At 43.4% G+C, this 27,496-nt stretch overlaps 1 protein-coding gene across 1 annotated transcript; it reads right to left on the bottom strand.

Annotated features, from left to right (window-relative positions):
- Positions 1-854: 854 nt before the first annotated feature.
- Positions 855-26,970, bottom strand: PARVG (parvin gamma). Its single transcript, XM_049821419.1, has 13 exons — positions 26,855-26,970; positions 20,899-21,000; positions 20,328-20,392; positions 16,071-16,173; positions 14,885-15,025; positions 14,350-14,465; positions 12,251-12,306; positions 11,332-11,354; positions 9,264-9,325; positions 9,082-9,150; positions 7,873-7,974; positions 4,063-4,135; positions 855-2,161 (listed from the first exon to the last, which is right to left on the bottom strand). The coding sequence occupies exons 2-13, from the start codon at positions 20,975-20,977 to the stop codon at positions 2,082-2,084; spliced, it is 969 nt and encodes a 322-aa protein (XP_049677376.1). The 5' UTR covers positions 20,978-21,000; positions 26,855-26,970; the 3' UTR covers positions 855-2,081.
- Between the last annotated feature and the right edge of the window lie 526 nt (positions 26,971-27,496).

Raw genomic sequence — 27,496 nt, 5'->3', positions numbered from 1 at the left:
AGAACACGCAGAGAAAAATCCAACTGTTTCCTTGAGCAGTGACAACCATCTGGCCAGGGCAGCACCAGCTAATCCCCCCACCACTGACTTTTTCAGAGCCTCCAGGTTATGCCTGAAGTCACGCACTGGAAGTGACTTCTGGTCACCAGTGGCAGGGAAGAGGGTTGGCTTCCCTGGTGGAAAAGGCCACGCTGCCACCAGCATCACCACCAAATGCCCTCCCGCCCCCTCGCCCCTGCCCTCCGCAAACCACATCCCAGTTTTACCTGCTCAATAATGATTTATTCTACAATCTGCTTGCTACGTTACAGCAACGACAGCAGGGATCTGTGAAGCAAGAACAGACTTCTGAGGTCTCTCAGTCGACTGTTTGAAGCCCATTAAGGAATAAAGCAAGATACCTATGGAGACTTGCACGTGAATAAACAAGTATTTTTGACTTAAATCATTCAAAACAGCACACGCAACTAATTTGCCAGGGAAGCAAGTCGATCTTCTTGTAGCTCCTTGGCACCACACATTGGATTTTTTCTCTGTAAAAACATAACAAGGTAATCATTGGTGCAAAAAGGATTAGGCTCAGGGCAGTTTGCAGAACTCTCTCCTCCAGCAGCTGTACAGTATTACCATTTTCAAAGGCAGAACTCGAAGACTTATCAGCATTGCTATCTAAGGATCTTTCTTAGGCTGTGTGATCCAGAGCTAGACACAACAAATTCTCATCTGTAAATGTCAGCACTCACGCTAGGCGAGTTTTGGTTTCCCATCAACACACAGACGGAGGATCAGATCAGAGATCAAATGTCAGAGTCACTGACGACAGGAAATTAAATCAGTTTAGATGGAAGCCAAAATAATATCAAAACATCTTTTTTTTTATTAATTAGATCTCAAGCTTATGCAACACAAATATGACATAATTTTAAGGTAAAGGGAGTTTAGGGAGGTTTTGAAGGAGTTCTGATTTAAAACCCCCGAGAAAGACCAAGGGTGACAGCTAACATAAATTGCGGCTAACCTCCTGGGCACCCAGAGGGAGCTGCTGGGATGCCTGGGGACGGTCACCGGACAAATTCACCTCAGAGAGTCTTGGAGGAGTTTGAGAGTCCCCACAGCACGAGTATGCCGTCAGACGTGGCAGAAGCTCGGAGTTTCGCTACTCCCACCCGTGATAGCCTCTACTTCTACCAGCTGCAGAGGAAGCCAGCACGTATCCACCTCTTACCGGAGAGAAAGCGTGGTTGTCCTAGTCGCTCGTATAACCTGCTTTACACAGGAATCGGCGTCCCCGCTAGTCAAACTTTACATTAGGGCTGCAACAGGCTGGAGCCGGCCACAGTTTGGCATTAGCTTAGCAAGGAAATAAGGGCAACTTTCCGCAGCTGGGCAGGAGATGCCTCTGTCACTGCACAGTCTCATGCCAGCATGTTATTCTGGGTCCCTTTTCCACATTCGAGCGGGCAAATGGTGAAATTTTTATCAAACACTTGATAAGTTCAGATTTCATTTCAGCTACCTATTCATTTGACGCCCCATCCACATCCTCTTGTGTGACAACAGCTGGCCACCTGGGTAAAGAAGGTTTTGAACTTGAGCTTCGAGTGTGTCTGCAATCTTCCCAGAGGTGCCGCGGTGGATCTTTCACCTCTCTAGTTTTCAGAATGAATCAGAAGCAGGGAAGTGGGGAGGCTGCAATAACAGCTTCCAAAATCATCTCCAGAAGCAAAGAATCCACTGTCCAGAATAAACACACGTTGTACTTCTTTGCATCATTAGGACTTTTAAGAAAGAGCAAGAGACAGGGCTGGAGCAAGAGCTACAGCCACAGAATTACACAGTACACAGGCCCTGGACACACACACATGCTTACAGTTATTGAGGCGGTGTATGTGCAACCTTGCATGAATACATACTTGCATATACAATGTTAATACAGCAAGTGCCGAACACAAGTGCATGCACACAAACAATGGCAAACAGAGCTGGGAATCAAAAAAATCAGACCCTGACACACTAGGGAGGGGGGGGGAACAGGCAGGAAAAAAAAAAAGCCCAAGCTCTTGAGCTCTTGGCCTTGCTCTTCATGTTTCTTTGGTCTTGTATTTGGAATACAAACAATACAGAATCCGCATTATAGTCTTCATATCTCCATTCACAATATCTGTGGATAGACAAGAAACCACAAAACCAGACGGGAAGTATTAGCAAGAGACTGCAACTGCCAAAGACAATCCTCCACCTTTCCCCAATTATAGCGTGAACTTAAGACAATCTAATTGTAACAAGAAGCAACACAGGAACTACAGAGCTAGCAAATTATTTATTTATTAAATGAACTTAAGGAAAAGGGACCTTCACGGCACTACCTTGCTGGAAGACAGGATAAATAATGCATAGTAATAAACAATTCTTCACTAGCAGAAAACAGAGTAGATAATTTAATAGGACTTTACAGCTTTAGTTTTTTCTGATTCTCCTATGGCAGGAATCATGTTGAGAATTACCTGACACTGTTTTTTGGTTGTAATGATCCCATCGTGTTTTGCTGCTGTTGGCTGTTTTCTTTTTTTTCATTTAGTTTTCAGCTTCCTTGCTAAACAGCGCTAAACAAACTGCGCTTGTATTTAATAATTGCAATGGAAGAGGCTAACTGATTTAGAGGGTTTACTGTTCTTCTTACAGTGCTGTAAATCACCATGAGAAAGACTAACAATGAAACACTAGTAAATGAGATCCTTGAACAGTCTAAATAGTGTAGCTGTAATAAGTACCCCTAAATCATACTAAATTCAATCACTAGCTGAGGATTTTCCCAGTGAAGCTAAAGGACCTGCAGATGTTGGCACCAGTATTTCTTATATTGATCAACTCTGTATTTGAGGCAGTGCAGAATAGCCAGAGGGAAGGAAAGCAAGCATGGGTTTAACTCCTTTCCTACAAAAGGTGAATCTCAGCATGGAGACCTGAGCCCACGCGGAGTACTCTTTTCAAAGTTAACATAAATAGCTTTCTGAACTCCCAGCTCTATGCAACATGGCAAAAGCCCACAATTCATGCATGCCTGTCATGCAAACTCCCAACACCATCAAAGCAGTAGTGGAAAAGGAAAACAAAAGAAACAACAAAGAAAAGTCCTAAATTGTATCCTTCTGTCTCCATGATGCCATGGGTTACGTACTAAACACATGCAACCACTTGCTTATGAATAACTAACAGGGGAAGAAAGAATGCTTTCTATTTTTAATAAAGATTTGATTTCCTTATTCAACAACAAGCTTTTGATGTGCAAGGGGTCAGGCTAAGCAGTCACAGCACCGTTCATTAATATAGCCACGTCCCTCATCCCACCGGAAGCTGGTAAAAAATTTTTCTGTGGAGCAGTTTTTAAATGTAAAATTGGACTCATCCAAAGGAAATTTTTTTTTTTTTTTTTTTTTTTTTTTTTTTTTGTGTGTGGTGGGGCAAGAGAGAGGAACATGCATGTACATTGACTCAGCGATGAAAGCACTCACTTGGATGTAGGAGATCAAGATTCAGCTCCCAGGTCTGAACCAGGCAGAACAGCAACTTAAAACCTATTAACTTCACATCCAGCAGACTGACCCACCAGCTTTTCTGGGCTTGAATAGAGCAGTCAGTGTTTCTGATTTTCAGGACATATTCTGCAAGGTATCTTTCCACATGAAACAACCTTGTTTTTAACGCACTAAAACTTGTTATGAGATAGGAAAAAAGCTTTCCCTCCAGCTCAGCTGCTGTAGTTTCCCTCAGAGCTGCCACTGTTCTAAATCTTTAAGAAATACTGACTTACTAAACAGTTTAAGTTTAGTGTAAAGTTACTAAACTTGTAACAATCCAACATATTTAGCATAGAAATAAGGATTGTTCAAAACAATTCTCAGCTTCATTGCTATTCATTCTGAATGAGGAGCTATGGGGCAGCCACACAATGAAATGTGTCAGTGTCACACTGCAGAACTTCCTTTCTTCAAGGACCCTAACTTTTGCTAAGCTGGGATATTAGCAGTTCTATTCCAGACAAGTACGCGTGTCATGACTCACCTTCAGAGTTCACAGAAAAATTCAGGAGACCTCCATCTGCCAGCAAGTCCAATGCAAGGTTAACATTGTGAAGCTGTTGATGAGACAGAGAGATATCAATATAACAGAAAATATTTTCCACCCAATGGTGCAGTGGCCAGGAGGTTTTAAAAAGTATTTCTCTAGTAGCTGAAGATACTGATTCATAAATATGTACTCATATTCATCTCCTTAGTTTTGATGGAGTGCTCTTCAGAGTTTCTACCAATTATCATATAAAATTGGATGTAAAAACCATCTCCAACAAAACATATCCCATGAGGTAGAAGAATCCATTTATTGAAAGACAGGCCTTGCATGTGAAAGTCTTGTGTTAATGGATGTTTCCAAGGGGAAAACACGCTGGATCTAGTAGATGCATGAAGTTTATTTCTATTTTTTTTAACAATGCCCATATGCTTACCACATTTGGAACAAACAAAAAATACGTAAGGATAAAGGTCTCTGTATTTCATTCAGAGTTACAAAGATTGGAAATCTTCTGATCAGCTATATTTGTGAGCTAGAAGTTTATGCTTTAACATATAAAGATGTCTATACACAATAACAGTCGTGGTGATATCCTTAATATTACTCATGAGAAATTAAGCACACGTCTATGAATGAAGGGTGGGGTTTTTTCTGGTTTTTCCTCACTGGTTCTTCCTCTCCCCCATATAAAAGCAGCATCGCATGCATATACAGTAGTCATGAATGATTTTTTAAAGTAATATAACATCCCATTACTAGCTTTTAACAGCTTAAGGGCAGTTGTTTATTTGGCTGGTAATTAGCAAGATCCCTTCCTCCAACGAAGTAACAAGATCTGAACCAACTTCAAATTGTCTCTTCGCACATTCCTTAGGCTATTGAGCAATTTATCCTTTGGGAGGCACATCGGAACTGCTGCTGTCCTGTTCCCTATTATCTTCTGACAATAAGCACAGGAGCCCCCCACGCATAAGCCAAGCAAAAACCGTGTGCTCTGAAGTGAAGCAATAGATTTATGTTTTACCTGGTTCTCTGGTTTACAAGTAACTGAGACTGACAGTTTGGATTCGGGCTTGTTTTCTTCCTCTGACAGTCAGCAGCCAGGAGAGCTTAAGCTCATACAGATCTAAACAATTTTCTGATTGGAATGAATAAATCAAACGTTCCTTAATGAACCAGCATAGGTAAAAGGGGCACATTTCCCTCTCTGTAATGTGTATGAGATTTGCAAGGAACAATAACATGCAGATTTCAAAACAAATCTTCAGACGGAAATACTGATAATTACCAAAGAAAGGCAACCTAGAAAAATAAGTTGTTTCATCCAGCTGTGCTTCCACACTAAAAAGACCTGGACAGTTCTCCAGGATTTATAACCGGACAGAGGTCAGGACATCTGGGGTATTTCAGCTCTGGGCCTGTTTTGGCAAAAGTACCAAGTTCACCCAATTTTGATAAGCACAGGGGCCCTCCTTCATCATCTTCTTCATCTCCTGACTGCACAAAGTTCACCCCTAATTTCAGCCTGACCTATTTTGTGATTATATTCTTTGTCTCAGAATACACACCTTTCTACACACATGAACACCCAGAGCTGGACTTTCTTTACAGTTACTTGTAAACCTCATTTTTTGGTAATAAACGCCCAAAACCCCTGCAACAAACCTACCCACATGCATTGTTGTCTTCTTACACCTGTAGGTGGGTCACCTCCCGAATTTCTGCTCCTGCTTTCCTCACCCCTCCCGTCCCTCTATTTCTTGTTTCTATTTTCTCCTCAGTATCACTGTTTCCAACCCAATTTCCCCTCCTTGCGATTCATGAAGTATACGTGCCAGCTTTGAACCACGAGCTTTCAGCTTGAATGAAAGTTGATCCACCGCACCAATCATAACGGTGTGTGCAGTTGTCACCATTTTTACAACATAAATGATGTGTTTTAAATCTCAGCAAAGGTTACATTTTCATACCTTACTGTACCAATTAACGTCTAAAATGACAGGGAGTTAGAAAGCACAGGGGAATTGAAAGACGTATTTTATGTACAAATGACAGTTGAACTATGGTCCCTCAATATTTTTAGTTATATTGTCATCCCACTTTTCATCTTGTAATGAACATCAGAGGAGAAACAAATGGTAAATACCGCTTTGGCAAACTGTTCAATCATAAGTCCAGTACTTGCAAGTTGCAAGTTGCAACTTGCAAAGTTGCAAGTAACTTTGCTAAAATAAAATTACTAGGATGTAGAGGATTGTACTGAACCAGTACCCAACCCCATTACATTCTTCTCTGAGGTCAGTGACCAGCACGTGCAGGGGAAGATCTAGAAAGTCTGAGCTCTGATTTGTACCTGAAATGTAGGGGTATCTCATTTTTGAAAGAGATCTGTGAGGCTTGAATAGGGCTGATCCAAAAAGAAAAAGGTTATCTATGAAATTTTAAATTTAAAAAAATTCAGTGACTTCCTCTGAAAAAAAGTTAATGGAAGTACTAAAAATTTATTTCCAAGTCAAAGGATCGGAGCAAACCATTTTGAAAACTGAGTGGAGGAGGAGAAAGGGAAGAAAAACAACTGCAAGGAAATGCTTTGATTTTGTTTGATTCAACCCTTCAAAATATATTTTCCCCATTCTCAATCATCTTGGATCAAAAAAAATCTGAATTTTCCTAATACCTTAAACAGTCTACAACAGTCAGCAATGAATTTTTGACAAAATGTAAACCTAGGTCTCAGACAATCGTGCTTTTAAATATTTTGATGGAAAGCTCCACAGGAATAGCTATTAATTAATACAAGACCTCTGAGAATTTTCATTACAAATAAATATTGCCTAGGGAGATTAACTGTGGTGAGGTCAGGAATCGGACGACGGCCTCGTTTGTCTGGGGAAGCAGTAACGCAAACCACGCCAGAGGAGAGATTTCCTTCTCAGGCAGCAATCAAGCAAAAGGGATCTGACACAGTTCACCTTCAGAGTTCTAACTGAATGTAACCCAGGAAAAACAGCTACCGTTTCCAGATTTTCAGAGCTGTTCAGTGACCCAAATGAAAAATCCCTACCCACACCAGAGCCAATTTGAAAATATCTCAAATATCTCAAAATATCTCAGCATCCTAGGTCTGTGGAGGAGGCGTTTACACCAGCAGCCCTGCACGCACTACCTTCTGGCTGACGCCACCTCCTTCTTCTAAAGCACTGATGAAATCTGCCTGGTAGAGGTTGAAAAAGGTGTCGAGCAAGTCTGGCTGGGTAGGTTACAGCTCCCAGCCTTGGGGGAGGAAAAGATGTAAATTCTCAAGAGCTTCCTAAGCACAAAGGGGGCCTTCAAAATCTTCTGGTCATGTCTTGATTAAGGTATATTTTTAGGACAGCGCAAGGAAACCTATAGGGATCCAGTTCTGCTATGTAAAAGGTGTCATCCACTTTAAAATGCTGTTTGCAGGATAGAATTGTAGGGAGATAGCATACCAATTCCTCACCACACAGAGACTCTGGATTTTACCGGAAGGCTTCAGAAGCATGTATCTGCCAAATAAATGCAAGCAACAATAGCTTGCCTCCCATAACATAATAATTAATTTTGAAGAAGGCACCGATCTGTTCCAGGGTATTTTAACAGCATCGAGTACCTGCATTTGTACTGTCCCAAACCACTCTCCTGCAAACACTGTGCATGCATATGACTGCATATGCAGCAGCAGTTAAAGCAAGAGGCAAAGCTCTTCACTGACATGGAAGCATTAAATACACAAGGTGTTTGAAGCCTCAAGCTCTAAGTAATTAAATAACAACCTACCATCTCCGTGGTGCTGGCTGGAGTCAGGAAGAAATCCCTTAAATTCAGAAAGTAACCCTCCAGTTGTCCAATTAACAGCAGTAAGATAACTCCATCTGCAAACTAGATGAAGAATGATCTGAGTATTATTTATTATGCTGGCTTTTAGTAAATTACTCCGATAAATGCCTTTCTAGCGATAAAGGAATTTAAATGGTACTCTGGCAAGCAGACAGCCTAATGACTCAGCTCCCTCAACCTCTTCTACAGTGAACTTCGTATTTAGTTACATAAGGCTCCCAAGTTCATAATAGTGAAAATACGACCTTGTAAGAGGACAGCTATTAAAACAAACTATTCCAGATGCGAAGAGACTTCAGATGACCACAAGCAACAAACGCACAACTATAAATAAAAGAAAACTGTGCCTAGCACCCAAGATTTACGAGAAAACGCTTGCAAAGCTTCCTTCTCACAGTTGCCCACCAGGAAAACCCAGAAGAGCACTGGAGCACAGCTCCGCTTTTCGTCTGCGCAACATACATCGCAGGGACCGCCACTGCACCAAGGTTTTGAACGCCTGGAGCGACGCAAGAGCTGCGGGCTGCATTCTGCGTGGGTGTCTGCAGAAGCAGGGAATGAGAAAGCCAGGAGGGACGTCCCTGGGCTCGTTGCTCATCCCTGGCTGGCTCCCTGGAGAGGCGCGGGAGGGTGCTGGAGCCCCCCAGGTCCGCACCAGCTGGTGCCCAGGGAGGTGATCCTGAGGTGCCTAACGAGCGCTGCTTCTGCTAATTCACGGGCTCTAAGGAAGGTCGGTGTTCAGAGGGTGGGACTTTGAAACGTAATGAAAATCAGGCCTTCCTACCGTGAAGCAAATCCAGCATTAAAAATCACTAAGCACCAGCAATCAGCTTGGCTTTCAGTTTAATTTTCAGAACACCCTTATTTCCATCCTGACAGAAAGAGCATCCAGAAGAGTTGGGCAGACTCCGAAAATTACTCCCTGTATCATTACAAGGGCAGGATTCAATACGAAGCTGTATTTTTTCATTACTTATTAGCTTCAGAAACTTCGGAAACTGAAGCCCGGTTTCTTAACCTGAAGCTAGAAATAATTGTTACGTTGGCAAGTTTCAAATTCCTACAACAAAAAGGAGCGATCCTAATGGTGAGAGGAAAGGCTCAAATGGCTGAAAAAACATGGTTAACATGCAGCTTAGAGCAGGGTACCTGAGATTCGATGTCTTTCACATTTAATCCCAATTTTCCAACATGCTGGTTGACAAATTGCAAAAATACCTAAAGAAATCATAAGGGGAGGAGAAGGTGGAAGAAAAGAGAACTTTTTTCAGTGAAGTCATGAATTATGCTTTACCTTACAAATTTTGACGTCTATTAAAAAAGTAAATCACCTTTTTTACAGCATCCAGTTTATCTGGAGCACGGCTAAATAATTCATCAAAGGCATCATCTTCTGTATCAAAACAAAATTAATTGGTGTTATTTGGAATAACTGTCAGATCAGAGGTTTAAAGTGGCTCCAGGAGGAGAAAGGTGTTCATACCTTATAAGCCAAGGAGGAAAAAAGTCACAGGGAGACAGCAAAAAATCCTGCTTTTCTATTTATCAGAGGATGGGGTGACAGGCTTCCCTTCAGCCTGACTACATCAGAGAAAACAATTTACTTCATTCAGCTCTGTGATTTTCGCCTGCAGAGGTTCTCAAGATTTGTGCTCACCAGTGTGAGCAATGGCTAAGTTTCGCATGTCTACAGTTTATCTCTTTTCAGTTACCTATTTTTTAACCCTGAACCTCTGGGATAAAATATTGTAAGCAGAGAAGAAGAGCTATAGATTTTACTGCTCTCCCCCAACATTAATACCAGTTACATCAAACTTGCAGAAAAACAGCTCCCTTCCTTCAAAAAAACCACTAACTAGATACTGGGTTTGGAGACGCTGCCCTTCCTCTGAAAATTCACGGACCTCAAAAATGACCAGTGCTGCCATCCAGTTTAAAGGCAGGCACCGAGCCGGCGCTAGCAAATCTGCACCAGAGAACTCGCACAAATTTAAAGATTTCCAAGGAAATAAGATTCATCGAAGTCCTTGTGAACGCCCACCCTCACCTCCATTTTCAGCCCAGGTTTGACGAGAGCAGGATGCAGCTCCTCACGGTCACCCGGCCGCAAGACCGCTCTGGTTCAAGCATGAACAAACCACTTGAAACACCCTTAAAAATCAAGGGCACTCTGGCAGCAGAAGATGGAGAACCAGTTTCTACAGTGCAGGAAAGCAAAGGCAGCTTCGCCTAAGGAAGATTCCTCCCAAAAGCCAGCAACCGAGAATCCTCCACTGCAAAAGGGTTTCCTCAGGCTTCTCCATCCTCCCTGCTAGGGGGCTGCTGCAGAAGCAATGTCAGGGAACGGGTGAATCCCTCAACCAAATCACTGAGCCACAGTCTGAAACCTGCAACGGTCTCACAAACTAGAGAGCCCTCTTCTGGAGCCACGCTTCGGGATTTCTCTCTTTGTTAAGCAAGCTGTGTTAAAAATAGACAGAGAAAGCATTTTGAGGAGTGAAATGCAGATTCCTCTTTCCAGCAGAATTAGCCCACTGGAAGAAACACCTAATTACAGGGTTGGGTTTGGGCGTTGGTGTGGGGTTTTTTTGTTTGTTTGTTTGTCGTTTTTAACAATTTCTGCACACGCTAGAGGCTACTCAGTGGAATACGTGATAAATATGTATTAAATGATATAGTTTGCACCTCTGCAAAGGGTGAAAATGCTAGCATAAAGGGCACAGCAGAGAATTAAAAAGGTTGCATTGATTCATTGGGGATGCAACGCGTTCCTTTGGAGCAAGGAAGAGCAGCTCACACTGAAGCCTGAGCAGTGCCCAGACCTTCTGCAGGCTCTGCCCACGTGGACATTTTTCACCTCAGGTATTTCACAGCCCTCAAAAACCCTAAGGGTAAAATCTTGGGGGACATTAGTTTTACTGAGCTGCCATCCATAGCCGAGCACCAAAAGATTTCAACATCTCGTTTGCAAACTGCAGAAAGGAAACTACCTTGAAACTGGTAGCAACAAGAAGCACAATTCTCAAGTCGTTATGCTCATAAATAGTTCCAACAGTGAATGAGGTCAATACGCAAATCCAAGGCAGGCTTTGTCCCTCAGCCAGGTCTTCTCTGTTGGGTTATCAACCCACTCTATCATTTCTTGTCTCACCTCCCATCTGTTGCCTGTAGTCCACGGGCAAAGTGACCACCCAATTTCCAAACTATATATCAACTTCCAACTGATACAAGCAGACATTAACAGAAGACATTTGGAGAAAAACACTAGGAGAAATCCATGAATCTCCATTAACTCTAGTGGGAGCATACCGATTTTATCAAGTGGTAAAAACGGATCAGAATGTGGTGTATAATAGCACATAATAGTGAAACACTGAAGTTGGCAATGCCAGTACTTACTTGACTGCGCTTCTAAATTCTCCCTGAAAGTGCAATAAAAAGCAAGAATTAGAAAAAGCATTCAGCAGAACTAATGTTATTCACAAGAAAAGCTTATCTGGGCCATCAGCTGTCTTGTAAAGCAGGAGATAGAGTACAAAGTGCCATTAACTCTACGTCAGAGTGACTTTCCAACAGACATTTTTAAGTACACTATATATCTGTATAGGGTCTTGGAAGTATATGAGATTTTAACTGTCCCGCAGACTAATGAACATATATTTTATAAGCACAATCCATAATATCCTCTTCCAATAAGCTGCTCATGATATTAGAGTTTGAAGATGTTCTAGCATATAAAAGATGATAGTAGGAAAACCTGTTTCTAGTTCTTGGAATGATGTCCACATTTTCTGCATATATAAAAGGTATCCTACTACTTAACTCCTTTAATAATGACAGTACCTCACAAACTCCGCAAGCTCAAACCTTTCTTTCACAGTGAAATAAGAACCGATTATTTTCCCTTTATTTAATGGCAAAATAGCAATAAATTCAAAGTAGATTTAAACCACTGTGGCTTTAGAAAATTTTCAGTTTAGTCTGGGACAGGCAGATTTACAGTACTCAATTTTTTTTATTATATTTGTTGTTATATTCCATAGCAATGACAAACACTAAGCCTCAGAAATGGTCATGCCCATTATTTTAGTGAAGTTTACATAAAGAGTAAAGAAAGGTATTACACCACAATACCAAATCTGAAGAGGAAAAAAAAAAAAAAGGAAAGAAATCAGAGAAACGGTTTGCATACATATGCATGCTTGGGTTTACACTCTTTGTCATCATCATGATCCCAGCTATTTTTTCTAAGGGTGAAAACACCCGCAATATTTCCTTTCTGATTAACAGTGTAAAAACCAGATATATCCCCTCTTACTTGTTTTCTGTGATATATTCCACCGCAGTTGCCGTCTTTAATCCTCTGGAGGTGTTCTGTTGAAAGGACAATAAATATTTTTGGTTTTGTTACACACAAAAAATCCGTAAGCATTAATGAGGCTTTCATGACCTGTTTGCTGCCTTAAATGATTACCAGAGGGTATTTATTCAAGAAGTCCAGTGCAATTAGTTACAGGCACTTTGAGAGGCTGCTGCTCCCTTCTGCTCTCTTTGCTCTTCAACCAGAAGTTACCTACTTCCCCATCAGAGGAAGCCGAAGGAGAAGCACGTGGTCCCTCCGCTGGTGAAGTTCAAAGGCTGGCATGTTCACCCGAGACTTGATGAATGCATCGAGCTGCTTTGGGCAGGCAACAATTTCTTTGTGCACTTCACTGCATTAAGGACTCTTCAGTTTTACAGCACTGGAGGTGGTCACCGCTGCCGTATAATATCCTCACGCCATGACCTGCCACCCATTGATGAATCCCCCCTGCAGAGGACTTGGGTTTGGTGGGTTGCTTAGATTTAGGTTGGCAATTCTTACTATTTCTGAAGCCACCTGGGATCTTTGCTTATGTCCTTGTATCCTTGTTCCTCTATATAAAGCTTAGTCCTCCACAAAACATCAAAAGAACAGTGCTTCCACCCAACTGACAGTCTGAAGAGATAGGAGAGGATGGGCATGCCTGCTGCTTTATTCAGGTGCTTGGCAAACATCTCCTATGACAGAAAAGTCTTTGGTGTTTGCCGCTCTCCCCTTTTAGGCAGTGAAAAGCACGCCCTGTTCACATACTGAGTCAACTCCTTTGGGTCAACTCATCGCGGAAGAGGAGCACAGCCAGTCCCACTGGGGCAAAGGCAGGTCCTTCCTGCAGGCACGTGTCATGGAAAGGCCAGGCCTTCTCTGGTCTCCTTTGGGCTTCCCCAACATTTCCCCTTTCCTGCCCTTGCGCCCTCTTCTGAGCTGTGCCTTCGTGGGCTTTCCTCACTCTTAACCTAATGATTACCGTTCCCATCAGGGGCATTGATTTCTCCTGAGGGAATCAGCTCCCCACCACAACCCCACAATCTCCATTGCCTCTCCTCTCTCTCCCAGGGTGAACGGCCCTTTCCGATGCTGCGGTTTCGCAGATAATCCCTCCCGATTTCTGCGCGGCTGAGGCGCTCACAGCCCCATTAGGCACTAGATGGAGGACCGCTCTCCTCAGACTCTGGGTCGTCACCAGACCCACACGACAGGAGCGTGGGCAGCAACGCACAGTTTGGACTCCCATTAGATACCAGAGAGACCACTCCTCTGTCGAAGCGTTCAGCTGCGACGGGGCCACAACGGCTACCTTCGCAGAACCAAGCCCCAGAAGAAGCTGTCCCTCCAGGACACTTTTAGACCTCCTAAAGTGACAGACGTAGCTCGAGGGCATGCTTCGCTTCAGTTCCAGTTACGATCCTCCAAAGAGGGAGGAGCGCTAGGTCTTGCCATACAGACCGTGTGCTGGGCTCCCAACACCACTGAATCGCAAACCCTCTGTTAAATCTGTAACACAGCGGTGCTAATTTTTGCAACTATATCCCAAATTGCGGGATAACTGATGTTCTCCCAGAGTCCCAGCATTGACTTTAAGAAACAAATAGAGAAAGCAAGCATGTAGATCTCAGCTTGTATAGAAAAATTACAAAATGTGACCCCAGTGGAAGGGGAGTAGAAAATCCCTTCCCCTAAAGAAATAAATCCTCAGCATTGAACCAGCGTCACAATTTATGCGTGCAGGCTTCTATTCTAAAACACTTAGAGATAGTAACAGCAGAATTTCTTCTTCTTTACAGAGATTAATAGCTTTTGTCAGTTTGGATGATTCCTTTTTTTTTGAGCAAGGAGAAAAAACAGCATAGTGTTTCTACCCTTTTAAAGATACAACATCCGAACTGAGAACAAAATGATGGTCCAGTCCAGCAAACTCAGAAATTAAAAGGCCCAGTTCACAGAAAATACAAGTATCTCTTTCACAGTTGTACACACATTTCTCCCTAATTCTAAGCAAATTAGTCTTGTGAAAGGTCTCCAGGATCTACTGTAACAAATACTGAAACTGTAATTACCTCAATGGTGATTGTTTCCACTTGAACATTTGGAGGCATGGCCAGGTTGGGTTTGAAGTGCTTTGCTATTGCAACCAGAAGATGCAGTGTGCTCAGTAAGTCCTTTGCCAAGATAGCTATTCCGCATAAAGAAAGAAAACAACGTTTAGTATGCAAAACAAGTAAACCTCACTAAAATGTCATGAATTCTCCCTGTGTAGAGGATCCCAAAGTCACGGAGGGCCATAACACGTGGGACATCAGACTGGGGTTTATACAATATCACAATTCAGCAATACCACACCTTAAAAGTCGTTTTTGTGAGATATACACACAGATGCTGAGGGCTGTTAAGTGGTCCACAAGCCACACACCCAGAGGATGCAGCTTGCATGACCCAGTCACAGTTAGGGACTGCTGTCTCACTTCTGATTCAACTGATAATTGAAAACAGGTTGTTTAATTACTGTTCTGGCACCCCTTTGCCTCAAAGCAGCCTTATAGCACAGGAAGCCCTGTGATGGACCATTTTTTCCAATTTCACTTCTGCACCTACATTCCACACTCCATTTCAGCTGACTTTCTTCCAGTTGCAAACACTTAGCCACAGCTTCCAGAATCACAGAGAGCTTCTGTCGCTGCTTTTTTTCTGTTAATGCAATCTTGTCAACATCCAACCTGAGAGAGCCTAGGTTTTCTGTGACAGAGAGTCCATAGGAAGGAGAAGGATGTATTTTAACACCATTATAGGAAAAAAATAAATCAGAAACGTAAAATGACAGCAAAGCACACAAAGTCTTGTTTTAAATATTTGATACCACTTAATAGCTTCCACAGACCCACATCCCACAGCTGTACGCCTTGTTAAACTCCCGCGCTGTCTGAAAGCCTCAGTAAAATCAGTGAAGCTCTGCAAAAGGGAGAGGACTCAAGTCATTCTTTGCTGCATCATCCCCCATCCTAACACTCCACGTTCCTCTTTTCCTAGTGGAAGCTACAGGAACCCAATGAGTGAATCTTTCCTGTAGATAGTGTACAAAGGCATTATCAACTTACATTATACGTAAGAAGAAATCCCAGCTCATTGCTTAGGCAAGTAAACTATGAAAATGAGCCAATCCTGCTCATGCTGCTTCCCTCAGCCTTAGTGAAAATGAGACAAGATTTGAAAGACATTCCCAAAAAGAGTGACAGGGGAAAGAATAATCAAGTAGGGACAGGAGAGATGGAGAAATAGAAATAGACCAACAGGCTGTTCCAAGAGGTCACATCTTTATACAAGCACTTCATAGTGTAGAAAGCCTCTTAGATTTTCATCAGTTCCAGTTGCAGCCCAGTGCTTTAGACTTAGAACTTCTTTTTTTTTTTTTTAAAGGAGGGAAACATATAAATTATAGCACTGATTCCACTATACGCTGCTTCATAAGCTCCTGGCTTATAAAGCCCTCCTTCCCTTCAGAGGCACTGTAATTTCACACTTCAAAGTTAAGCTTTTTATTATGTTATCTAGCAGGTAAAAAGACTTTCTTAAAAGAAAAATAATCATATAAAAACAATAGCAGATCATCATGCATTTGTTCGGAATTGCAGTTATCACAGGTGGTTCACAGTGCAGTACCTTCTCCGTTAGCGAGAAGCGAGACTCCAGCAGATCACTGCTACTGCAATTTGTGAGGTTTATTCTCCGATCTGGAAGTTCCTCCATGATGTGTTTGTGAGCTAAACTCAAAGCAGCAGCTTACCCAAAAGATGATGAAGTACCAGCCCATCATACAGATCTTCTTCCAGACTTTTAACTACTATGTGTTCCTCTTTCAGAGTTGTGTTAATCCAGTCAATCAATAACTGCGGAGGAAAACAAAGCAGCTGGCAATTAGGTTCTTGTTGTTTAGACAATATAGCACTCAGTGCTACGTTGTGTTTCACCTTTCTCTTTAGTCCCTTATCTCACGTCTTCGTTTGCTTTCAACCTCCAGTTCCTCTGTGCTTTGTGGTTGTTTTTTAAAGGGAAGTTAAGTATCAGTTCTCCCTAATTTTCAAGTGAAATAGACATCTCAAAAGTTATATTCCTATGAATTTTGTAGAAATAATTATACAGGTGGAGAGGCAGACCCTACTCCCACTTCCATCACAGAAAAGGCTACAGAGTACACTTCCCAACTCCTGCCTTCATTAGACATCACAGAATTCACACAAATTCAACTGTCAGGCAAAAATTTGTTAGAAAAGAGGCTGCAGTCATTCTGTTGGTTGTTCCTTATAGTCATCCATGTTACTAGCACTCCTCCCTTTCCTATTTGTGTTTTCTTTTTCTTTCTGCAATTTTATACTAATTGCTCTCCAAATAACTTTTCAGGGGGAAAAAAAGCATTTTGTTTATTTCGCTTTCTTGTGTGGCAGTCCTCCTGTGGCGGGTTGACCCTGGCTGGACGCCAGGTGCCCACCAAAGCCATTCTGACACTCCCCCTCCTCAGCTGCACATGGAAGAGAAAATAGAACAAAGGGCTTGTGGGTTGAGATAAGGACAGGAGAGGTCACTCACTTATTACCGTCACAGGCAAAACAGACTCAACTTGGGGAAAATTAACTCAATTTATTACCAATCAAACAGAGTAGGGTAATAAGAAATAAAAGCAAATCTCAAAACACCTTCCCTCCACCCCTCCCTTCTTCCCAGGCACAACTTCACCCCTGGATTCTCTGCCTATCCCCCCCAGTGGCACAGGGGGACGGGGAATGGGATTTACAGTCAGTTCATCACACGTTATCTCCGCCAATTCATCCTCTCAGGGGCAGGACTCATCACACTCTTCCCCTGCTCCAGCGTGGGGTCCCTCCCACTGGAGACAGTCCTCCACGAACTTCTCCAGCGTGGGTCCCTCCCACGGGCTGCAGTCCTTCAGGCACAGACTGCTCCATCCAGCGTGGGTCCCCCACAGGGTCACAAGTCCTGCCAGAAAACCTGCTCCGTGGGCTCCTCTCTCCACAGATCCGCAGGTCCTGCCAGGAGCCTGCTCCAGCGTGGGGTTCCCACGGGGTCACAGCCTCCTTCAGGCACCCACCTGCTCCAGCGTGGGGTCCTCCCTGGGCTGCCGGTGGGTACCTGCTCCACCGTGGACCTCCCTGGGCTGCAGGGGGACAGCCTGCCTCACCAGGGTCTTCATCACCACGGGCTGCAGGGGAATCTCTGCTCCGGCACCTGGAGCATCTCCTCCCCCTCCTTCTTCACTGACCTTGGTGTCCGCAGGGTTGTTTCTCTCGCATGTTCTCACTCCTCACTCCGGCGGCTGTTTCTCCCTGTCCCAACTTTTTTTTTCCTTCTTAAAAATGTTATCACAGAGGCGTTACCACTATCACTGATGGGCTCGGCCTTGGCCGGTGGCGGGTCCGTCTTAGAGCCGGCTGGTGTGGGCTCGCTCTCTCTCGAACAGAGCAGAAGCTTCCAGCAGCTTCTTACAGAAGCCACCCCTGTAACCCCCCCCGCCACCAAAACCTTGCCACACAAACCCAATACACCTCCCATCATCCTTTCCAATATCCTTCCTGCATTTGCAAGGGGAAGGTGCTCAGGAAGCCAAGGGCTGGCTACAACTGGAAAGGAACCACGTTCCCAGTTACATCCCTTGGCCCTGCAGCCCCTTCCTTCAGCACTGTGCTCCTACACGGGAGACCAAAGGAGCCCCTCAGCACTTCCCCAAGCACGTGTTTTATCCACATATGTGGATAGAAAGGGAAGATGACCTGCTGAAGCAGAACTGCAAAGCAGAAGCCCCAGCTGGCTGTTAACAAGAACCTCTTGAAAGAGGGATGGGTATTGCTTGTATTGCTATTATTGCTACAAGTGAGTGTCTGGAGTTTGTTGTCTGGATAATATCCTTCTCACTCGCTGTAAGCAGAGGAGAAAATTCAGAGCAGATTCCTGTAAGTTAGCCAACATTAACAAAAATGTAAAAAGAAGTTTGAAAAAAGAAAGAAATATCACCAAGATGCTTGAAACCACACAAGAAACAAAAATGCCTGGCGCTGGCACTTGCCTGAACTGAGAAGCTGTCAAAGTGTTTGCAACACACTTCCTCGGCTAAGAAGTAAAAAGAACTTTCTAGAGCAGAAAGCTGTGCTCCTCAGCTAATGCTTGCAGGTTAAGACCTGGCAATGTTTACTTGTGTGAGGGATAGAGTGGAACCCCAAACACAGCGGTACAACCAGATGGAAGTCAGAAAAGCAGAACATACCGCTGAGTACAGCTCTGTAAGATCCCTCATTTGCTCTCTTGGCTCTCAACAGCCCCATCCCCAGGCTGCAGCTCACACACCTCTGCTCAGACCAGCTGCTGGGGCCCCGCTCAGCTGCAGAGCAGGGCCTTGTGTCTTAAAATGAGTAAATAGGGAAAGGAGAAAAGGAGTACTTCAAGAAGTTTGCTACTGGCTTTCAGATGTAACCGTCTTCTATTTTACACGCAGTCCGGTATTTATAGTAACTATAGAGAGCCGTTTCACATTCCTTAGTTCCCCAAACCCACCTCAAAATGAAAGTGCAGCGGAACAGAGTCTTTCTCCCAAGCAAGTTTCTTTGCTTCCCTTATTCCTCCCTTGAAGAGACCTTCCTGTCCCATCCCATCCCCATCCCACTCTGTTCTCTAGAGGAGCCATGAACTATTGAGATTAAGGTGGCAATCAGTGGCACCCATGAGCACCCAGACGACTGCCTCCCTTGGGACCCAATTTCCACCTCCTCACCATCCAAAGAAAAGAAATTAGATGGTGAAGGACATTGTTCCAGGAGTCTCTGATGGGAAATGGATTAAGCCCTGAAGCTCACAGAAATCTTCATAAACCGAGGAAAGCTCTTCATTTTTGGCAGTTTGGAAAGAACAAATTCAGTGTCTCTGTAGGCAACATAATTGCATTTTGCAGCACCACCTTTCAGATTTTCTCCTTTGTATAAAAACATTGTGAAAGCCTGACACAAAACCTAAATCTTTTTGATCAAATGTGCATGAAGGTTTAAGAAAATGTAATATAGAAACGTATGTATTGATGGATTTAAGAATGCCATATAATACACACATCAGCACGTAGCCTAAGCTGGTTTTCATAATATTTATAACAATTTTAGTGTCTCCATAATGCAAGAAGTGCTGGTCTCATAAGAGACATGCCACTTTTCTTCCAGGACATTTCAGTATGCTAGCCTTCCCCTGGGCTGCACCATTAAACACTGTCATTGAATGCACAGGAGAGATTTTGAAAATTACTTGGAAATAAAGTACTTTCCCATGAAATAGGATTAATCTTTCACAGTTACCTGAAGCATATAATGTACCATACAACAACTTGGAAGCTTTTCTCCTGAATTTTGGGTGACTTGCCTACCCTTCATCCCTTCTCCCTCTGCTCTCTGCTATCATCAGGCTGCATTGCACCAAGCCAGCTGCCGCTGGAGGTAGAAGACAAGACAGAAGACTGTTGCAAATCAGCACAGCAATCCTAAAACTTGTTATCATGGGATCAGGGGAGCAAACCTGCACATTCCCGAACATGTCTCTTTAGTCACAGCAAATGCTGACGTGGGTTTGCTTTCGGTCACGGTCCACTGTTCCAGCTGGACTCTATTGCTATCACACTGTCATTACAATGAAATAGCAACCGGGTACTTCTGGTGCGGCTCATCCACACTTCCCAAGTTAGGAGAGGTATCATATAAGAAGAAACTCAGTTTTTAAATCTACACTCCACTTTACACAGGGCAGTGATCACTCTTGGGTGATGCAGGCACTTGAAGTTTGGTCTTATTCGGCCCCAGCCATCCTGGCGCTGCGCTTAAGCAAAGCTCTGGTTTACTTGTGTGGGGCCCAAGTGCCAAAAGCACAGCTCCTCCCCATCCACAGAGAGTGGGGGACTGCGGCCAAAGTGCTGGGTAATTTACAGGGCTGAGCATTAACACAACAGGTTAAAACAACTTGAGGTGAGGGTTAAACAATATAGTAAAAGAAATGGTACCAGTTTTAATTCTTCCAATTTGGGATTGTTGCTTGAGGTCGGTTTTATGATTTTCTTCTTCTCACCTATGAAAGGAAGCAAGCAAGATCCATTAGAATGATCAGATACGACTAATGCAAGTTTGCTGTAAAATCTGCTATCGGTTAAATATTACCCAGTGTCACTAACTGCCGTATGTAGAAACACTGTCATTTTTATTTTAACTGATTCCTTATGAGCAAGAAAATGGTATAACAGACTATTAAGACTGCTGTTGGAAATTATGCTTCAATGTAACTGAAACCAGTAAACTCTAGACGGACAATCCTGGAAAGAGGAACACAAACTTGGTCAGATACTTATGTGTGAAATTTAAATTTCATTTACAGAACCAGTTAGAATTTGTGTTGCTTCTTCATGATCTGCCTCTAGAGGGTCTGCACCCAACTTACACGTACAGAGCTTACTCACTGCTAATAAAACCATGGGACCACTGCTGAAAAATGTGTGATCCATTTGTAGTGCACATTTTCTGCTTGGTTCTTCAGGTCATTCTCTGGACCTTTTCTGTCCTCGTTCATAAAGTACATACCTTGAGCTATGACATTTTCAGCTAGGAATTGATTAAGTCCAGCAGGCTGTGTAAACACATTTAAAAAGTCTGGATCCATTGTCTTTTCTCACTCCCAGTAAACTGGTAAAAAATACAGGAGGAAAAGGAACATGAGAAAAGGCATGTAAAGATCAAAATTAGTGCTAAGAAGAAAACAAACAAATAAACAAACAAACTGAAGAGGATTTTTTTTAATTACTATGTCATGACTGGTGGATTGCTTTTTAAAAAAAATCTGAAAATGTATCTGAATGTGTGTAAAGAAAAAGAAGTTGGAAAGAACTTTCCTTTTTCTATTAATCATCAAAATGGAGGAAAAAAGCCCTGAAGCACTAAAACTTGCCTTAATTCCATCTAATTCAGTTTCACCTGAATTAGATTAGTAAAATCCTATTTCAACTGAAATGAAAAAGTTTTCAGTTCCTAGGTATCAATGGATATCTGCTATAAAAATGACCAATACCTAAGAAGTATTAAATCAAGAATACAGTAGTTAAGTTACAGAGACAAGCTTATAAATATGAGCAGTTTCCTTTATTAGACCAGCTGGTAGAGCTGTGGGGAAACAATGACAGGCTTCTGAGTAGACAATCCCATCTCCCTGTTAGATTAAGTTGCATGGCTTCTCAAAGATTTTTTTATTTTAAACACAGACTGGAAAATGACTTTCCTTCCCAACCCAGATGTCCTCAAATGAAAGCAGAATGACCATAAACAACACAGTGGTGAAAATACTTTGCCAACAAACACAAAACCACAGGCAAGGTTTTCCAAAACAGCTAAGAGTCATGTTGGAGGACAGCAGAAGTCAGAGAAAGGCATGGGGTTGTCGGAGCTGGGTGGAGAGGCTGCATGGCCATCTATATGTGCTGTCCTACCAAACACCAGCTGCAGTTCATCTCTATCAACAGCAACTATCTACGAATAAGAAGCTGGCTCTTCTAGAAGCCATGACTCAAACCACAGTGCAAGTGGAGATGAGTCCGATTTTTTAACCATGGGTATGTAACGCTGCCTACGCAGACAACACAAAAGATAACAGCCAGGCTCTACGGGCAGCTTACATAGTAGGAAACGTCCAGTTTTAAGTGCTTGCTTTTGCAATCTTTTATGTTTGCATAAAGGTTTTTCAGTCAAGTCCACAAAAAACCTAGGATACTTTAGCTTGGTAAAGACTAAAACTCAATAAAAAGTTACAAATAGTAGAATCTGAATAGTCTCTCTTACAAACTTTATTGTAGAATCATAAAATTATTTAGGTTGGAAAAGACCCTTAAGATCACCAAGTCCAACCATACACCTAGCACTGCCAAGTCCGCCACTAAACCATGTCCCCAAGTGCCGCGTCCACACGTCTTCTAAATACCTCCAGGGATGGTGACTCAACCACTTCCCTGGGCAGCCTGTTCCAATGCTTGACAACCCTTTCGGTGAAGAAATTTTTCCTAATGTCCTATATAAACCTCCCATGGTGCAACCTGAGGCCATTTCCTCTTGTCCTATCACTTGTTACTTGGGGGAAGAGACTGACACCCACCTCGCTACAACCTCCTTTCAGGTAGTTGCAGAGAGCAATAAGGTCTCCCTTGAGCCTCCTTTCTCCAGCCTAAACAACCCCAGTTCCCTCAGCCGCTCCTTATTAGACTTGTGCTCTAGACCCTTCTCCAGCTTCATTGCCCTTCTCTGGACACGCTCCAGCACCTCAATGTCTTTCCTGTAGTGAGGGGCCCAAAACTGAACACAGGACTTGAGGTGCGGCCTCACCAGTGCTGAGTACAGGGGAACAACCACCTCCCTGCTCCTGCTGGCCACACCATTTCTGATACAGGCCAGGATGCCGTTGGCCTTTTTGGCCACCTGGGCACACTGCCAGCTCATATTCAGCCGGCCGTCAACCAACACCCCCAGGTTCTTTTCCGACAGGCAGGTTTCCAGCCACTCTTCCCCAAGCCTGTAGCGTTGCATGGGGTTGTTGTGTCCCAAGTGCAGGACCCGGCACTGAGCCTTGCTGAACCTCATACAGTTGGCCTTGGCCCATCGATCCAGCCTGTCCAGATCCCTCTGTAGAGCCTTCCTGCCCCCAAGTAGATCAACATTCCCTCCCAGCTCGGTGTCATCTGCAAACTTAGTGAGAGTGCACTCGATCCCCTCATCCAGATCATTAATAAAGACATTAAAGAGAACTGACCCCTAAACTGAGCCCTGGGGAACACCACTTGTGACCAGCTGCCAACTGCATTTAACTCCATTCACCATAACACTTTGCACCCAGCCATGCAGCCATGCAAGAAGATGGCTCTTTATTAAACCAAACGTATGTTGATTTGAGTGCAAGAAATCGGAGTTATATACTGCAACTGTTCAAATAAATGGTTGTCTGCAGAGGTGAAGGGAACTACAGAAGGATCACGGCTCTCTGTCCTGGACAGTCATGGCAGCATGCGGTTCGTGTCACGGCAGCATCTGTACTAGCATGAGTAAGAGATCCCACCTTTCCTGACAGTCCTAAAATCTATGAAAGCCAGAGCAGGGGAGACAACAACATGATGACCAGGAAGACTTTTTACACTCCTCTGAATCATCGAATCCCAGCTGCTGCTGGACACAGGGTACGTGCTGGGACGGATGGCTGCTCTGCTCTCTAATTGGGAGCGCTACCTGTTTGTGGATGGGGAATGCTCTCCCTTCTCTCTGAAGTTCAGTGCTGCAGGGCTGCTGTAGGAGAGGGGAGGCTGACTCTTTTTGTTCTTTTTTAGCAGAAAGCGAGATGCCCTATATTAGAGGTTCACACAAGATGTCTACCCAAGATGCCTGTATTAGGAGCCCTGTCTATCAAGGCTCCCTATGTAATGAGTGGACATGGCACCTTTAAAGAGCAATCCAGAACATTTAAATGAGAGTCTAGCCCTGGCTTGTATTTTTCAGTTACCACCTCCATTCTGTTACCAAAGAGAGCCTCAGCTGCTATCACTGGTGCCTGAAGTGAGATGCTACGATGACCCAGCCCTATAAGCACAGTGGAGCAAGGCAGTTGCTGCAAATGCTGTTGCACAGTGCCCATAGAACATCTCCAAGGTGACATTCATCTCCTTGATAGCTTTATATGCCAAACACCATGGTGCTGCTCTGCAGGATCTCTCTCAGATATTTGTTAAAGGCTCCAGTCAAAGTGCATTATGAACACGTATTTCAACACGGATTTTGCCAAGCCAAGAATATTGGTAGAAAATAGCAATTGGATGCTTTTGCACATCAGTCTAGTAAAACAAATTAGGTACAAAATTCCCAGAAAGCAACTAGGGGAAAGGGTCACGAGCGAATTAGTTTCATTATGGTGGTTGCAAAACTGAATGCTGTCTCTAAAAAGCTGCTTGGTAAAATAAGATAGTAGAAATTGAGTCATTTAGTGCCTAAGGAACAACTGAACTACCTGAGTTAAGACTGCCCAGATGAAATTAACTGAGAGAGAAAAGTTAATACAGAGCAACCTAAGGACAACTTACTTTTAATTACGTTTCTGACAGTTGTTATCGCTTGGGAAGTTCTGCTCGTAAGCCTTCCGCAATCATCTGTGTAAACCACCATTTACATTAACTCAGCTTTGCTGCAACGCTCAACTTGTGTACCTCTTACACTTCCTTTGACTATTTACACACCGAAGTGACGTGTACTGCCTGCTGCAGCCTTGGTCTCTGTTTGGCCAAGGAACCCAAATATCAGAAGGCAGTCTTTAAAATTTGGTAGCCTGTAGGAAAGGGCCTGAAATTAAGAATTTGCAACAGTGTAAGTTAATATCCTTTAAGGCCTCAGTCCTGTGTGTCCTACTCTGAGCATTAAAGTTGCTATACTGGGTAAGACTAGCTCACCTAGTGTCCAAGTGCCTTACAGCACCCAAAAGTAGAAGCTTAGGGAAAAAAAACCAAAACATAAGCAGAGCGAGCATTAACAGATACTTCCCTAAAACACTTCAAAGCCTGCAGCTCAGCCTTCCTAAATCAAAACTGGGGTCCTGGTAATCAGAAGCTGTCGGCAGGTTTACTTCCCATTCACCCCTTGAATACCTGTAGCCCACCACTGACAGTGAGGAGCCCAAGAGCTGCCCTTACCTTGCGTGAAGCACCACCTCCTGCCGCTTGCTCTCATCTGCCACCTGGCAGCTTCCCCTGAAGGTCCCCACTACGTACAGCGCCGAGGAGATCAACGGGTTCGCATTCTCCACGTCACTGTGTTACTACCCCATGTTAGTACTGTCCTACTATCCTACACCCTCAACAGTCATCTCTTTCCGAAACTGAGGAAGCACAGCCTACATCTTAGTCGTCCTTCACAGGGAAACCCACTCCATAGTACCTTTGACCATCCCAGTCACCCTTTTCTGAACACTCTCCAGTGCTATCACAGCCTTTTGAAGTGCTGGGAACCAGACCTGCACAGATTTAGGGAGCTGCACTGCAACCTCTCTTTGTTCCCTGCGTTGTTCTCCATTCCTCTCCTCCTCATTCCCAACACTGTTTGCTTTTTTGATGACTGCTGAGCATCGAGCTGACACTAATGGAACTATCTATCATACCCCCAAGATATTAGTCCTAAATAGCAACACTCTGCTCAGAGCCCATCATTTATCTAGAGCGCTAGTATTTTTTTTTTCCCCCTATGTGTTTCACTTCACATTTACCTACATGGATTTCCCACAGCCATTTCAGAGCCTGAGAACTGCAGTTCCTTAGCATTTAACAGACTCATTGCTTATTACTAATAATTAGCATTCACAAGCAGTCCTTCATGTGGCAAGTTTCATTTTCTGTGAGGCTTGATCCTAGACAGCAGTCTTTCAGAGAATAACTTACAGTAGAAACAACCTAAAATGGAACATGACTGGGTTGGGACTCCTTCTTGGGGTTAGCCATTTAATGAGAAATTGGAAGGGATGGAAGATTTGGTTCTCGCATGCAAGCTTCCACGTTTGCTGCAACCAGCTTCTGCAGCCCATCGTTCAAATTTGCCGTTCAGCGTTGCGACTGACATGCTGGGTTTTCCAGCCTTCATCCTCTTGCATGGACTATTTATCAGTACTTACAGAACAGATATTGTAGGAGACAGCAGCTTGAATACTGACTGCAGAGGTATTTCATGATGGCATTTTAAAATAAAACTGAAGTTTAACTATTGACTATTCAAACGAAATGGCATAATTTGATCCTTCATTCTCTGTTACCGAGACAACGTCATAGATATTACAGGCTTGTCTGTTTTAAAGTCAAGGACTGTTTTATTTCTCCTCTGTCACCTGCTGAGGCAGCCAACAATTTTTCTTAGGCCAAGAGCTAGACTACTGCACCACACTGCAATGCCACAACTACAGACAAGTAAAACAACTAATCCTCCAAGTGGGTCATATCAGCTCACTTTTCCTCCACGAGTCTTCACACAGTCTGGCTCCCATATATCTCTGATACATGATACAAAGCATTAATGAGCTACCAGTGGTCTCTGGCATACAAACTAGCTGTAGAATATACACACAGCACTTACTGATGTTACCAAATCGTTTCAACTGTTTTATTTCCTGTTTGAAAACACAAAAGCCCTACTCCGCATTACCTCAAACACATTTCCTAGGAACAGTTGTCTAAATAGATCACACAAAGGAGGGAACAAAAACCAAGTAGGAATGTTAATAGTAATATTTCTGCCTTCAGAAAACTAGAATTAAAAAATAAATAAGAAAAAACGAGAATATGCATTGTGTACCCAGCTTAAAACTTACTTTTACTTCCTTGTTTAGTACCAGACCTTTCAGGAGCCATTTTTGCTCATTAGCATCAGAAGAGATGTCATCCTAGCAAGAATACATGTGGACACAGAAAGTCGTACAGTTAAAAAAAAAAAAAATATTTAAAAAAGCACCCAAAAGAGTCCTTTTTCCCAAACTTACCTTTTCTCCTTCAGTAATTCTCCAGAAGCTCTTCCAAGATCTTCTCACAGCAGGCGCAATGAAATTTGGGAGAGGGGACTGACCCCCAGGCTCAGAGCGTCCTGCGCCGAAGCCGCAGCCTCCCATGCAGGGCAGCGCAAAGCACACAGAATATGTGAGTGGGAAGTCGTGCTGTGCGGTACTGACTACTCTTAAAAACGAAACCACAGTCATATCCGGAACTTAATTGTCTGTGTGCTTGGTCCCTGCTGGAGACTAAAATAAACAGAAATACAAATGCAGGAAACATGCAACCCCACAACTCCTGAAATACCAGAAAGTATTAGAAAGGTATGATCATTCTTCCACGGTACTGCATGGCGTGACTGTTTGCTAGTCTGCATCTGGGGCAACTCACGGTGCACTTCTATTATTATATGCAAAGAAAAACGGCCAACCACAGACAAATTCGTCATGCTACATTACACCTTTTACTCATGGTCCTTTGAGCATTTGATAAAGCACATCAGCACTACTCTATGTACCTGGTAGAAGGTGAAACCTAGGCAGAAGATTAACTTATTTGTCTTTAGAGAGCTGGTTAGCCACATGAGGGCCCAAAACGCTCATCCGAGACAAGAGTTATCTCCACTTGGCAGTGCT

The sequence above is a fragment of the Accipiter gentilis genome, chromosome 18 (genome assembly GCF_929443795.1).
Source record: "Accipiter gentilis chromosome 18, bAccGen1.1, whole genome shotgun sequence".
In the NCBI taxonomy this organism is placed as follows: domain Eukaryota; kingdom Metazoa; phylum Chordata; class Aves; order Accipitriformes; family Accipitridae; genus Astur; species Astur gentilis.
Note: the sequence above shows the minus strand (reverse complement) of the source record. Positions and strands in the feature narration are given on the sequence as shown.